The sequence below is a fragment of the Crocodylus siamensis genome, chromosome 3 (genome assembly GCF_052110815.1).
Source record: "Crocodylus siamensis isolate JL-2025a chromosome 3, ASM5211081v1, whole genome shotgun sequence".
Classification (NCBI taxonomy): domain Eukaryota; kingdom Metazoa; phylum Chordata; order Crocodylia; family Crocodylidae; genus Crocodylus; species Crocodylus siamensis.
The window spans coordinates 77,141,086-77,156,493 of record NC_143397.1 but is presented as its reverse complement, the minus strand read 5'-3'; the positions used below and the strand labels follow the sequence as shown (position 1 = coordinate 77,156,493).

General features: G+C 43.2%; 1 protein-coding gene across 5 annotated transcripts in view; it reads left to right on the top strand.

Moving 5' to 3' along the window:
• SPIN1 (spindlin 1) overlaps nt 1-15,408 on the top strand; it is an 87,907-nt gene that overhangs the window by 41,002 nt on the left and 31,497 nt on the right. For all 5 annotated transcript variants that reach the window (XM_090038557.1, XM_090038559.1, XM_090038562.1 and 2 more), the window contains one exon: nt 6,814-7,042. In XM_090038557.1, the coding sequence (XP_089894683.1) occupies nt 6,991-7,042 (52 nt within the window). In that variant the 5' untranslated portion in view covers nt 6,814-6,990. The remainder of the gene's footprint in view (nt 1-6,813; nt 7,043-15,408) is intronic.

Here is a 15,408-nt window from a genome sequence, read left to right as displayed (position 1 = left end):
ACTGTGATCAATTAAAAAAACCTATGTGAAATACCCATACTTACAATCCAAAAGGGTCTGTGAATACTCATACTTACAGTGCAAAGGGGTCTGTACCTCCATTTAAAATTTTCTAGGGGTCCACACTTTTTAAAAAAAAAAGTTGAAAACCACTGGAGTAAAGGATTGTAGTTTATGCTTTTAAGTACATATTTAGGATTGTTGGCTTGCTTGAATATTGGGGTGGGGGAGGAGTTAGGGTTTGCATAGGATAATGGCTGCAAGTGACTAGTAACAAAAGTCCCCATGTTGACATTTACTAATGGTGCAGGAGTCTGAAATACGGCAAAATAAGCAACTCGGATCTGCTGTGTGATTTTTATTGACTCGTAATATGGCTGAGAACCAACATACATATTAATAGAGAAAAGTCAATCTAGAGAATTATTTCAAGTATAAAGAAATAATTTAGAAAGGTTTGGTATTACCTGGATTACAGATATACAGACACATTGGCTTGATAAGAGGCAGGAGCAAAGATGCCTCTTGACTCTTACTTATATCTATTTCAGTATCTGTTTGTGCTGTTGCAGACCACCAGTCTAGGTTCTCCCCTGTACTGCCTGGGAAGAGGTAGGAGGGAGAAAGAGGATGGTGCACAGCCTGGCTTCAGGTCTTTTGGGACCTACTGAGTTCTTTGACTTTCTTCTCTAGTTGATACCCCACATTTATATAGTGTTTGTATTTAATAAACCTTCTCAGATTTGTTTATTTTATTTATTTTTACTGAGATTTTTAGGAACTGAACAGAATCAGATGTTTCATGGCCCTAGAAAATGTCAGTTAGCTGGGATTTATGGCATCAGTCACTGCTACTAATATTCTTGAGCAAAAACAGTAATATACTCTGTTTGGGCTATTTAGCTCAAGGCTTATATGACATTTCCTGTCAAGTCTCTTGTTCTAGTTTGATCCAGCTGCCAGTTTAGCTGGACAAAATTGCTTTCTTCGCTTTTTTGCCTGTGTTAGGTGCAACTGCAAAGGCTTGCTTTGTAATCATGGAATAACAGGCACAAGCCATCTACCATAGCCATACATATGCAGCTAAGCTGCACGTTCACACCCCAAACATACAACCAGACACAGAAGAATTGTGTAATTTGGTGGTTCTCAGTCTTGTTACTCGAGACACCATCCTTCAAAGTGTCATCTCTTGGCGCTCGCTCATTTTTCTAACTATGGAAAAATAATAGAGCAGTTGTTCTGTTGCAAAGAACCTGGAAACCCCCACAACAGGTAAGCAAGTTTTTGACACTATGGCTTCTTGTTTGAAACTTCTGAGTTTATCCTGCAAACTGTGTGTAGATGTTTGCGAACCTAACAGTGCTAATATTGCATGGCACCCATGAAAAGATCTTGTGGCACCCCAGGTGAGAATCACTGGTGACAGTTGATAAAAACAGTTCTAAAAATGTTGTGCTTTGAGTTCCATTTTCTATCTATATGGAGCATGACACCAAATTATGAGTTAAAAACCTTAATTATCATTTAGTAAAAAATGACAGGCAATGCATTTTTTAACATAAAAGCAATGTAAAAATTAATCGGAATAATTGTTTTAAAGCTATTTAATAAATGCAGTTTAGCTTCTTGATTTATCGTGTTATGGTAGTGATGGCTATCTATGCTACATGTGACTATCAGTACAGAACTCTGCAATAAAACTAAAGCTGCAATATGTATAACTAAGTGAATTTAATTTTCTTTATTTAAATGCTAATTGTATACAAGTTTCCTGGGTTAGCAGGACCAGTTGCAAGCTAATTAGTGGAAGGGTTTTTTTTATTCCTTTTAATTTTGGCAGTACCTATGAAACTGCTTTAAATTTGCCTACTGGTCAGTTTATTTAACTGAAAGTGTATATCTCCATGTCATCTTGCAATAACTTGGTTTCAGAATAAAAAAATTCAAGTCCAGTTGAAGTAAATGAACATCTTATCCAGTATCTTCAAATGTATTTATGAATTTTAAATTACTCTGATTTTTACACCTGTGATATGACTACTTCAGTACTGGCTAAAATATAACCATTACCTGATTTGCCTATGAAATTCTGAATTAAGTGAAATGATTGGATCTGTAGTATAAAGAAACATTTGTTAAAAATCCAGTGCAATATACTAGAGCTGTCTAATTTCTAACCCCCTGGGGGTTGCACCACCAGGAGCTGTTCACTGTGGTGGTGCAGATGCTCCCATCCCCATGTACCCTGAGGCAACCTCCTGCCCCACACCCCTTATTTTGGCCCTGACTTTTTGTTTTGTGCCCCCACTCCTCCCTTCTCACCCAGGCCTCAGACACGCCCTCAGCTCCCTGCTGGTGTACTGCCTTGACCTGAGGGGGAGGAAGGCAGGAAGTGGCAGCTGCAGGGAGGAGCCTGAAGACTTATTGCAACAACAGCTGGAGTGATAGAAGTGGTGGCTGGGCAGAAGTCCTGGGACTGCTAACCCCCCACGAACCAGTAGTTGAACAGCACTGCTATATGCAGTCTAAAGACCATGTGCTCTGAGCTCCCCACTGCTCTGCCACACTTTCCCTGAGTGCACAGGAGCAGCATGGACAGCAGTGCTCTGGGAAGGTAACAGGTGCTGCCACTGCACCTGTTGGGGGTGGGGAGGCAGCAGCTATTTGTAGCCTCTCAGCTGCAGCCGGCCCCGGCTTTAGGTAGCTGCTGATACCCACAGAGCCCGGCTGCTCCCAGCAGGGCTTGCAGCATTCGAGCTGCCTGCTGGGAGCACCCCAGGCTCCTGGTGGGCAGCAGCTACACAGAGCTGGGGCCGGCTGCTGCTGGGAGGCTGCAAACAGCTGTTGCCTCCCCGGCCCCAACATCTACCAAGGAAAATGGTCTTGCGTGCCATGCTCGGCATGCATGCCAGAGTTTGCCGACCCCTGTAATATACCTTGACTTCAGTAAAGCTTTTAATACCATCTCCCACAGCATTCTTGCTAGCAAGCTGAGGAAGTACGGGGTGGATGAATAGACAGTAAGGTAGATAGAAAGTTACCTGCAGTCTTGGGCTCAGTGGGTAGTAATCAATGGCTCAGTGTCTAGCTGGCAGCCAGTATCAAGTGGAGTGCCCCAGGGCTCGATCTTGGAACCGGTTTTGTTCAATATCTTCATTAGCTATCTGGAAGATAGGATGGATTGCACCCTCAGTAAGTTTGCAGATGACACCAACCTGGGGGGTGTAGTAGATACACTGCAGGGTAGGGCTAGGATTCAGGGTGACCTAGACAAATTGGAGGATTAGGCCAAAAGAAATCTCATACAGTTCAACAAGGACAAGTGCGAAGTTCTGCACTTAGGACAAAAGAATCCCATGTACTGCTATAGTCTGAGGACTGACTGGCTCAGTAGGAGCTCTGCAGAAAGGGACCTGGGGGTTACAGTGGACAGTAAAATGGATATGAGTCAGCAGTGTGCTCTTGTTGCCAAGAAGGTTAACAGCATACTGGGCTGAAATGGTAGGAGTAGCAAATTGAGGGAAGTAATTTATTCGCTGTATGCTGCACTGGTGAGGCCACATCTGGAGTACTGTGTCCATTTTTGCCTGCTCTCCTCCTCCCCCCCCCCCCCCCACACACACACACATACACACGCACACAGTAGAAAGGATGTGGACAAGTTGGAGAGATTCCAGCAGAGAGCAATGAAAATGGTTACGGGGCTGGTGTGCATGACTTATAAGGAGAGGCTGAGGGAACTGGGTTTATTTAGTCTGCAGAAGAGAAGACTGAGAGGGGATTTGATAGCAGCTTTCAACTACCTGAACTGTGGTTCCAAAGAGGATGGAGCTAGACTGTTCTCAGTGGTGCTAGATGATAGAACAAGGTGCAATAGTCTCAGGTTGCAGCAAGGGAGGTTTAAGTTGGATAGTGGGAAAAACTTTCTCACTAGGAGGATGGTGAAGCACTAGGGCAGGTTACTTAGAAAAGTGGTGGAATCATTGTCCTTGGAGGTTTTTAAGGTCTGGCTGGGCAAAGTCCTGGCTCGAATGATCTGGTTGGGGATGGTTCTGCATTGAGTAGGGGATTGGACTAGATGACCTTCTGAGGTCCCTTCCAACCCTAATTTTCTATGATTCTGTGTTGCCAAATGTCTACCTGATCTGGTAGTATCAGAACCACAAACTTATATAATGAGGAGGAATCTTAACTTTTTGTTAGTCTCTGCTTTACATGTATGTTGCTTTGGTAGGTATCATTTGTGAAAGAATTAGCTTGCATCTCAGCACAATGCATTTCAAAATATAACGACTTGTCAACTGGAAGCAATAGATATTTATGATATTGTAGAAAATGCCTTGGTACACAAATGTAAGGTACCTATTTTAATAGTCCTGTTCTATTTCAAGGTGAAATATGAATTGGTTGTTAGTAGTGTGGAAGCAGGCATAGATTTCTTGCTGTTGGTCATTTACCTCATTATTGTAATCTGCAGTCCATCGATTTGAGATGATCTTTACCACTTCTCATTGATGGGTCTTGAGGTGACTTTAAGAGACCAATCCTTGAGCCACAAACCCACCCACTGAAGTTGCAGTCCTTTCTGCAGAGAAGCGTAGGACATAGGCTAGGATTTCTTTTCTTTTCCTTCTTCCCTTGTCTCTCTTGCTTTGAGGGCAAGGTGTCATACTTTGAAATGGGCTGCTGCCTAGTTGAGGTTGTGGTACTTTTGGATTTATCTCTCAAAATATGGCTTTAAAGCCTAATTAAGTTAGCAAGAAGACCATTACACTTTTGATAGATAGCGTAGCAAAATGTAGCATCTTTTTGCACCTCTCAAGACTCACAAGACTTTAGGGTTGTTACGAGCAAAACTTGCACATGCTTAATCATAAAATGTGCTTTTTCTTCTGCTAACAGTGCAACTAGTTTAGACTACACTTGCATTAAAATTTACTTACTTTTTTAAACGCTAAGTTTATGTAAGTATACCCCCCCCCCCAGCTTGCGTATTTTCTCTGTGACTGTCTTAGTTTTTCCTGGTAGAATTATCTGTTTTAAGTTCAAGAAGTATTACAAATAAGTTATCTAAATTTTGCCAGTTGGCAACAGTATTAGCATCCTGTTGTTTTTATTGTTTAGTGTTTAACCATATGATCTCTTGCTGGTTCTTTCTAAAAATGTTATGCTTAACATTGCACTGTGTACACATTAACAGTACATTCTGTGTTCAACTGTCTCTTTTTCTTTCTAGCCTAAAAGCTATTTGCAACTAGGCAAATATTCTACAATAAGTGTGAAATCCAGACTTATGCTGTCTGTTAAATCAGTCAGGTTTGCGTTGAGAAATAATGTAGAAACATAGGACAATGCCACTTTGATCAGTCCAGTGGTTTGTTTTACTAATGTAATATCTGGCTATGGCCAGTACCAGACCCTTAAAAGAAAGAAACAGGGAATCTAATGATGGATGGTTAAACTAAGAGAAGGTAAGTAGAAGTCCTCCTTTAACATATCTCGCTCACTCTCCTGTGCATGTGTACTCTTGCACACAAGTTCTCTGTCTTCTCAAAATAATATCTGTTCAGCTTTTTCTAGCTTGCTTCACATACTCACATCTTCCTTGCCCTAAGTTCTTTACATCTTAGATCTTTGATGCATACAATGACATTTTCTATCAAAAGGAATTGGGACTCTGCTAAAACCAATCTAAAAATGAACTCACTGAGATTTGAAGATTTTAAAAAGTGGTCAAACTATTTTTGGCATTCTTTTCCCCTAGAATTTAAGATGGAAACAAATCCCTAGTTGTAGCTTTTGTTGTATTTGTGGCAATAGTATGGGCGTGTGTTTGAGAGCTGAATGTTGCCTCATAAGGATTATCAAAGTCTGGAACTCTTTAACCGTGATGTGTACTTGTGTGTCAGTTGGCATTAGATAGTTGCGGTGCTTGAGGTGAATAGGTTGAATAGGATCTTTCAGTCTTCTTGCTCAAAAGCTTCAACATAGACTTGAAAATGATTCATAGACCCTCAAGCTTTTCCAGAACATCAAATACATTAATAATTAGCCCTCCAAAATAGTAAATACAAACTTTAAATAGTCTCCCCTATTGTCACCTCCCTAAAAGAGAATAATCTAATGAGATAAAATGATTCAGGAGCCAGATACTTTTTACTTGTCTTCATAGATCACGTATGCTGAGCCCCTTTTACAAAAGAGCTTAAATTTGACATTAATTGTGTGTTGCAGTTTTTTTCAGTGAGTGAAGCTTCCCAAGTATAATTTCCTTTTGTAGCTAAATTAAGTGTCCCCTCTTTCCCTTAGTAACTTGCATGCAAAGTCTTAAATAATCTGTTATCTTTAGTGGTTTCTTGGCTGGGTAATAGATCTGATGGTCTTTTGAGCTCTTAGAAGTACATGGTTAGTACTGATACTTTTTGGTGTGTGAATAGGAGGTATTTGCGTTAACAGCATACCACCCCACTCTTTCCACTACGCTACAGTAAGTATGTGGTGCTTAATCATCAGTTCTGTCTTGCTTTGATCATTCTGAGAATATTTTTAAATATAGTCCATTCTATACAGATTTCTGGTGGAAGGGGAAACAAAAAATAGAGGAACATCCTTTCAGTAATACCATTTGATCAGATTTGGTTTTCTGCAAGGCTATTTCATTGTACTTGCTGAACACCATACCAAAATAATAAAAAAGGAAAGCAAATTTTCTTTGAGTGCAAAAATGAAAGGAACGGAGGGGTTGTATTACGTTGCTTATATTCTCCAACCACTATAATTGGGTGCTGAAATCTTTGTTTGTTTTTGCAGGGCAATATAATTGAAAATACTTCAGCTTAAATTGGAAAAAGCAAATTGTTGATTGGATGGTGGATTAATAAGAAGCGGCTTCTATCTTTCTACAACTAAGAGGAAATCTTGAAAGTTGGAAAGAACTGGATTTTCACCCTAGTCCAGCAGCTTTGCTGCTCACTTAAACACAGATGAATGAAGACCCCATTTGGAAAGACACCAGGTCAGCGATCCAGAGCTGATGCAGGTATGGACCCCTTTTCCCCCCCCCCTTCCCCTCCCCCCATAACTAGTAAAACGTTGCACTTGTTTTTTTTATAATGTTCTTTTGTGTATTTTATGATGTTTTTAATCTTTGGATCTTTTTCATCTTGGTATTCAAAATGTGACTATCTTAGTCTCATCAGCTTCATTGAGTGTGTGAGATCTGAAGTGTCAGAAATTCAGAGTAGGTGTAAATAATAATTTCCAGCAGAGGCTTGCGTGCAAAAATTTCTTGCGTTATTTTTGTTGAAAGTTTGTTGTAGCACACAGACAAATGAAATTCAAAAAGGGGGAAGGAGGTGGGAAGGGCTTCGTAACATAACTAATCTATATTAGTTTCAAGGCAGAATTTGAATCATTAATTCCCACAATCCTACTTAAGAAAACTTCAGAGAATGATGTAGTAAATGTGTACAAACAATGCAGTTCATACTTAAAACTCAGCATTCTGAAGAAGCTGTTTAATCAAAAGAAGAACCTTAAATCTGTTTTGGGCCTTGCCTGCAACTAAAAATTCTTATGTGGATATTGTCTTTATCTTGGTTTAAGTTAATTATTTCATCTTAGTTTAAAACCAGTACTTAATTCATAGAATGGTGAGATTGAGATTGAGATTGAAAGGGACATCTGGAGGTCATTTAGTCCAGGGGTAGCCAGCCTGCAGCATGAGAAGCCTGTGTGCACTGCACATCAGATCAGGAAGGAGCAGGGAAAAGCAAGGGATTGGAGCGGTGCTTGAAGAGGACAGGGGGCTTAGTTTGCGGCAGACATGTCAAAAAAGTTGGTCCTTACAGTCGCGTCCTCAAATGCAGTCATGTGCGCTTGCAGCAGCTCAAATAGCAGCTACACAAATACGTGCCAGAGCTTTGTGCCTCAGCATACATATCTGAACATGCACTTTGGTGTGGGGCAAATTGTGCCACTTGTGCTCCTCCTGGATCTGGAGCCAGGGGGAGCTGGAGACTGGGGCCAGCACCAGGGTTTGCACTGCCTGAGAGCCCAGGGGCTGCACAGGTGAATGAAGCTGAGCCAGCCCAGCCTGGTGGCACACTCCTTCAAACAAGACTGTCTGTGGCTCCCAGCCGGTGAGGCAGCATGCTGGAGCAGCAGGGACACACAGCAGCCATAGAGATGTTCTGGCCCGTGCTGGGGTATATCCTTAGAGGATCTAGCCTCTGGTTGCTTCAGGGCATGCTCCTGGAGCACTCCCTACACCACTTTTTTCTGAGGTGTGTGTTTTTTTTGGTGGGTGGGGGGTTGTTGGTTGGATACCAGGATTTCCAGAGTCCACTCTGTAAATATGCTATGTGGGGAACATTTTTTTTTCTTTGTGGCATGCCTCCTGCAGCATCTCAAACTGCTTTGAGACACGGCAGCAGGCACATGAATTGTCTGGACATGGTGCGCTAGTCCAATCCTTTGCTCAGGATTGGCTCTGAGTAAATCTTTCCAGTCAAGCATCTCTTTAACATGCTCTTAAAAATTTCCAGGGATAGAGATTCCAAAACCTTTCTTGGTCGGCTATTTCAATGCTTATAGGCCCTTATAATAAGAAAGTTCTTCCTAATGTCTTGTCCCTGTGCTCACAGAGAATTAGTCTATAATCACCCTTCAGGATTTTAAAGAACTTGTTAAACAACTCTGTTCAGTCTAAATCCTCCTCTACACTAAACAATCCTAGTTCTTTTAGCCTTTCATCAGGTCATGTGTTCCAGTTCTCTAATCATTTTTGTCACTTTTTGCTGGACTCTTACTAATTTATCTACATCTGTCTTGAAGTCAGAAACCCAACTGGGCATAGTACTCCAAGTGAGGCATCTCTGTTTCCATCTAGAACAAGAATCACTTTCCTTGGTTTGCAAGCAACAATCCTGTTTAATACAGCCCAGTATGGTGTTAGTTATTTATGCAATTCATTTATGCTAAACCAAAAGAAGAATATCTACACTGCTTAATACACTGGCTTGCCTAAATCTTTTCTAACTTTTTACCGATTTTTATTAAACCAGTGCAACTTGAAGACAAATTCTCACGCCTCATATTAAGAGCCACAAGCACTGACACAATAGAACAGGGGAGGCTAAAATACATCCTGCATCCATATCTGGGCCACCAGTTGATCCTATGTGGCCTGCCAGGAGCCACTCTGCTCTGCCACAGCTGAAACCAGGTTGTGTAGCACACAGACTCCTCTCCCTCCCCAGTTTCCTGTTGGTGCTGCAGCTGTACAGGCCGGGCCCTGCAGCGAGGCCTACATGGGGGAGAGCATGATGTTGCATGCCAAGTGGCCAGCCCCCCCGCCTCCCTCCCCCCATTGTGAAGAGCTGCTACCACCACATCATTGCTAGAAGGTGTATCCATGCCAGCCGCAATGAGAGAGCTCAGCTTGGGGCAGCTGCCCCCGAGTTTCCTAGTGTGGCACAGTGCTAACAGCATATGGCAGGTAGGACAGCTACTCAGCATGCTGCATCACACCCCATCTTCTCTAGTCCTGGTTGCAGTAGCCATGGTGCCAGGACATTGCAACACTAACAGGAAGCCAGGAGAGTTGGGGGTGAGGTTGGGATGGATGTGGGGAGAGGTGTGGTGGAGGAGTCTGCATATTGTGCTGTGTGGCCTGGCCTGCCCTGGCCCTGGATGTGGCTGTGGCAGAGTGGAGCAGTGCTGGACACAGCCCTCCCTTCTTAGGCTCCTGGTGGCAGCCAGCAGGCTAGATGGAAACAATTGGCATATCCCTGCCCACCCCTTCCCCCAGCCCTCAACAGCTCACCAAAACTGTTTAAGTGGTCCTCCAGCCCAAATAATTGCCCAGCTCTACAATGGGAGCTGATAGCATTGACTGGGCTGTGGGTGGTTAGGCCTAAAATAGGCTAGCTCAATTAGTGGAATGACCATTAACAGTCATTGTTACTTCACAGGTGATTGTTAACATGGATGGAGTAAAAAACCATGGGTCAAGGCATTGTCTCCCTGTGGGATGAGCAGGCAGAGTCTTGTATTTCACACTGTCCCATATGTCACCCTAATTATAAGGCCTTTCACTTAGCTCTGCTTAAACTTTATACTTGAGTGGTCTGTGGTCACCCTTCACTCCCTTAAGAACAAATACCCATCTTATTGTTGACTTAGACCTTCCTGTGTTCCTTTCACTTGGCATTCTCTGGAGTTCCTGAAGAAGTATCAGCACTTCCATAAGAGAGAGTATGCCCTTTTCCAAAATTTCCTTGATTTGCATTGCACAGTCCCTAAAGAATGGATTTGGTCCCCTAAGGGTTAAGCCAGTCTCTTGTTTTTTTTTCCTTTGTCAACTGGCTGCCTCATTTCAGAAGACAGCACTAGCACTTTAAACTGAGCAACGTCAAGGTTTACCTTTACCTGGATATAGCTCAGTGAAACTGGCTAGTGGCCATTTCCTCCCTGGGGAATTTGGGTGAGATCCAAGCATTTTTGGCAGAGACTGTTTTCTGTCCAAATGAGAATAGTGATTGCAAGTTGTTTTGTTTAACTCAAGGTTGTCACTGAATTGCATTTCAGACAGCCAACCTACTTGTTTTTTTTGCAAATCTCACTCGCTAAAGCTATGTATGTTTGATGTAAAGAGTCTTTCTCTGCATAAAACTTTCTTGTGGCTATTCATTCCCATAGCCAAAAGGTCCAGAAGCATAGCGATTTCAGCCTGGCAGTTGTCCAGTTAAATATCTGATTGAGTCAGTATGTAAGGTTGCTAAAGTTGGACTTGTTGTTCCACCAAGGCTCAGCAACTCTGATTGCAGACATATGGCATGTTCTGTCTAGGCAGCCACACAGCATGCTATACATTGCCTTTGTCAAATACTGTGACTTCATAGAACCTCCAGAGCAAATACAGCATCTCGGTCACTGTTGGTCTGCAACTCTGAGACCCATCTGTAGGGCTAAATACAGACCATCAAAAAGCCCGAGGTGAATCAATTTAATCTTCTCAGGTTAGTCTAAACAGTAGATTGAACAGATAAGCAAATGAATGGACATTAACTTCTGGTTCAGGAAATGCAGCCACATGCCTACAGTGGCCCAGGCCAGAACCAAGGGGTGCTAGAGCATGCCTCCCTACTCAACTACAGGAGATAGCTTGGGCCAAGGCTAAGCCAGCCACCCTGTGTGGTGGGGCTTGCCAGGGAGGTGCCAAACATCTGGGGATGCTGGGGGATTGTGAGTGAACTTGAATCTGGAGGGGATCTAGGATGAAGATCTGAATTGAAGAAACTGATTTAACCTAAATCAGTGAAGTATAATAGTACATCCATCCAGGTTTCTCTGGTTTCGGCTACTGTGAAAGCAGTTTGTGTACTGAACTTCTGCCGTGTTACAGATTTGAACAGGTTTCTGATTACTTGTACCAGTTCATGTAATTTCTGTCTCTAACTTAGCTGATTTGGAGTGCCACCAAACTGGCACTAAGAAATAACGTGCACCTGGAGAAACAGTGGAAGTGGAAAGACATTAGTTACCTTACTGGTAAAGAACTGGAATTTGCCCATATGCATATTCTCCATCTCTTTATTTTCCTTGAAGTGCAGGACATGTTGGGTTTCTGTTGTTGCAAACAAAGTGGTAATAGCATGCTATCCTGTGCATGCACAGAGGATAAGGAGAGATGGGAGTCATCAGTCTTGATGCGTGCACCTACATAAGACTTAGAGGTGCACTGATATACCAGTCACATATCAGATCAGCACCAGCAACAGGAAAATTAACATTATCAGTCATCATCGTCTTTTTTTTTTTTTTTTTTTTTTCTGATTTAACGTCACCAATAAATGGCGCGTGCATGTGTGCAGCCACAGTATGCAAGTGGCCAGGAATGCAGCCTGGCACCTTGGAAAGCGTTTGGCCAGTAAATCTGGGAGGGAAGCGCCCAGCCAGGGCAGAGGGAGGGAAGGCATTTGTTGGGGGGCAGATCGAGGGCCCCCACTGAGAGGGAGGGAATGGGGCAAGGGCAGGGGCTGCCCAGCCAGGGTGGTGAATGCAACCCCAGGAATGAGACGGACCCAAGGCCCGCTCGTTTGGGGAATATGGAGCAGGGGGTGGCTTCCAGCTGCTGCGTGGTGGCACCCCCAGGGGAGGCATGGACTTGTGCATGGGACCAGGGTGGGCTGGCCACTGTGGACTCAGGGCCAGGGGCTGTGCCAGCCTTTTCCCAGCGGGGGGCTGGGTCAGGGGTGCACACAGAGGCGAGGAGCTGTTTGCCCCCATCCCCCCCCCCGCCACCCCTCCCTGGCTCCCCAGATGAGCCTGTCCCACTCCCAGGGTCTCATTCACTGCTTTGGCAGAACAGCCCTTGCTCCACACCCTCCCTTTACTGTGGGGGGCCTCACCTGCCCCTTTCCACCCCCCCAGATTCGCTGGCCAGATGCTGCTCTCCAAGCTGCTGGGCTGCATTCCTGTAAATTGGCTATCTGATTGGTATCAGCCAATATGGCTGGTTAATAATCAGCCATTGGTATCAGCCAAGAAAATCTTTATCGATGCATCCCTAATAAGAAAATGCATGTGGACAGCACATCTCAAACTTCATTTACTTGTATGTATTCTGTCATTTTTGTAAATTTAGAAACAACTCTGCATCATGTTATCTTCACCCTTTGTACTGGTACTGAAGGGAATGAGGGGATGTTAATACAAGGGTTTTGTGGTTTATTTTTTCTTTGTTTGTTTTTTATGAGGGAGACTGCTTCTAGGAACCTGGGAATCCAGGGTTCTTAGAGTGATATTTAACTGCTAGATTAAAATTTTATTTAATCTGTTAGATTATTTATCTTTTTTAATGGTAAATTTTGTAGATAAATTTGCTTGCTACCAGTGTCTGGGTTTTTTTTCTAGTGAAGTCATTTATTAGCTTTCATTCTCAACAGTTATAAATAAATAAAAGAATCTTTCACACTCCATATTGCAGCAGAATCCAGATAGTGAACCTGCGAGAGAACCCAATTTATATAATGTATAATGCATCTACTGAGGCTGAATTGGTGCTTTTCAAGAATGCATCTAACATTTTATTGTGTGATGCTCCTTTGAATTCAATATAAAATTGGGAAAGCTCAGTTGATAGGAAACTTAACCAAGCAATAGCCCATGTTAATAATTATAATTTTTTGCAGTTAGAATTCAAATTTATTGGATGAATGACAATCTCTTGCAGTTCTTCAGGGATAAGGAAATATTTTGCATTCAATTCCCAAATCATTTTCAAAAAGCCACCAAAACAGAATGCATTGCATATGGAGTGTGAAGTAAAGTTCTTCCAGCTTAGTATGTTACATTTCAGTACTAATAGTAAGACTTCACATCATCTTTGCTACCCTCCATATGTGCCACTGTCAGCTTTTGAAGGAGCAACTGATAGTTATGGCATTCTTTCTTGATGAGATTTGAAAGACTGCTTGATTGTCATCCACATTAAAATGTTTTTATTTCTGTTATAATTGTCCAACAAGCTTTGTGCTAATAAAAGTACTGAGGGAAGAAATGCCCTGAACAGATATCTCACTTAATTTGTTACCACTTTTCATAACCTCTTTTCTACAGTTAAAAATTTCTAATTAAAAAAAATTACATAGACCCTTTTTAAATACTGAGGGTTGGGTTTTGGATTTTTTGCTTTTCAGATGCAGCTTACATATCTACAAGGCTTAGGAGGTTAGAAAGAAACATGAATCAGAATGAGTTTTTGAGGAACTGATCCAAGACTGTGAATGTGTGAACATGACTACAGTAAATTTCACAGATGGTAGACTCAAACAATTTATTTTGTAAATGCATTTAACTGGTATCCCTATTTTCTTGTATCGTTAAGCAGGAATATGTTTCTAACTGGGAAACTAGGAATATGAGGGTTTGTTATTGGAGGCCGAAGAACTTGAGGGTAGAACTTTCACTGGAATAAAAAAAAGTCCCAGGATACCAGATAAAATGGAGATTTTTCCCAGATGATTTAAAATTTGAATAAAAAGGGGAAGATGACTGACATTCCTGCTGTATTACTGTGAGCTTGTCAGAAGCTACTAGGCAGATCTGAAGGAACAGTGCATTGGATTCTTGAAGTCCTTATATGGTCACAGAAGTATTATGTATTGGATTCACTGAGACTTAGTGAGATGAATGCTGTCATGGGTGGTTATGACCTGGTTTCGGAGTGACATGACAGGGAAAGAGGATTGGTGTTTGGTTTTTTTGCATATAAAAAGAGTACGGGTTTCCCTCAATTTTTTGTAGGTTCTATATATGTTAATTTGCTCTTATGTGATGACCATTTTTATACCCCAAATTTGTTATATGAGGTAAATTTACCTTCTTATGCAATTGGCTCTGGGGCTCAGCTTGTCCCCATTTCACCCCAGCCCCTGGACTGCGCCGTGCCATTGTACAGGCAGGTGGTATCAGCTGCTCCCAGGTCTGCTGCAGCAGGGGCTGGTGTAGAGGCCCGGGGTGCAGCAAGGTAAGTCTGTGGGGGAAGGGGTGCAGCGCAGCCCAGCGGCTGCAAGCAGGCAGCGTCAGCCGCTCCCAGGGCTGCATCAGAGACGGCATTGGGCTCTTCCCGGCTTTTGAGGTGGGCAGCAGCCTACTCCTGTCCTGCTGCAAACTGGGGCGGGTGGCAAATTTTGGGGTATCAGCAGCCCCCCTCCCATTGCCATGGCCCACTCCGAGTGCCAGGAAGAGCCTGGTGCTGCGACCACCCCAGACTGTAGTAGGACAAGAGCAGGCTGCCACCTGCTCTGAGCGCCAGGAAGAGCCCAGTGCCACTCCTGCTGCAGCCCTAGGAGTGACCAGTGCCGCTTGCTTGAAGCAGCTGGGCTGTGCTGCTTCCCTTCCCTAGCCCCAGTGTCACTCCCTCCCTCCTTCCCTCACCGCTGTGGAAACCTATCCCTATTTGTTACTCTTTTATAAACTGGGCTCCCTTTTATGCAAATTCAATTTTATGCACAGTTTTGTGGGTATGCATCTACTGTATAAATTGAGGGAAACCTATAAATTTGTCCTAAAGTCTGGTGCAAGCAGGAGCTAGGCACAGTAAAAAATTCTGGATCAAGGTGAAAGGGAGCAACTGCAAAGGTGGTGTTATAATGGACATCTCATTCATCAACAAGCCAGGGAAAGGAGATGATTGAGGTTGGTCTAGGTTTATGCTCTCACTCTCCCCACCCCACCCCCCACCTGCCCCAAAAGACCTAACAAGAGTGTCCAAATTACTGGACCTTGCAAGGGGCTGCTTTCACCCCCCATCTGACACGCACCCTCCCCCCCTTGCCCCAGACACTGGGGGTGGGGAGCAGCAGGTTGGGAGTGAGGGGCAATGGGTCAGGACTGGAC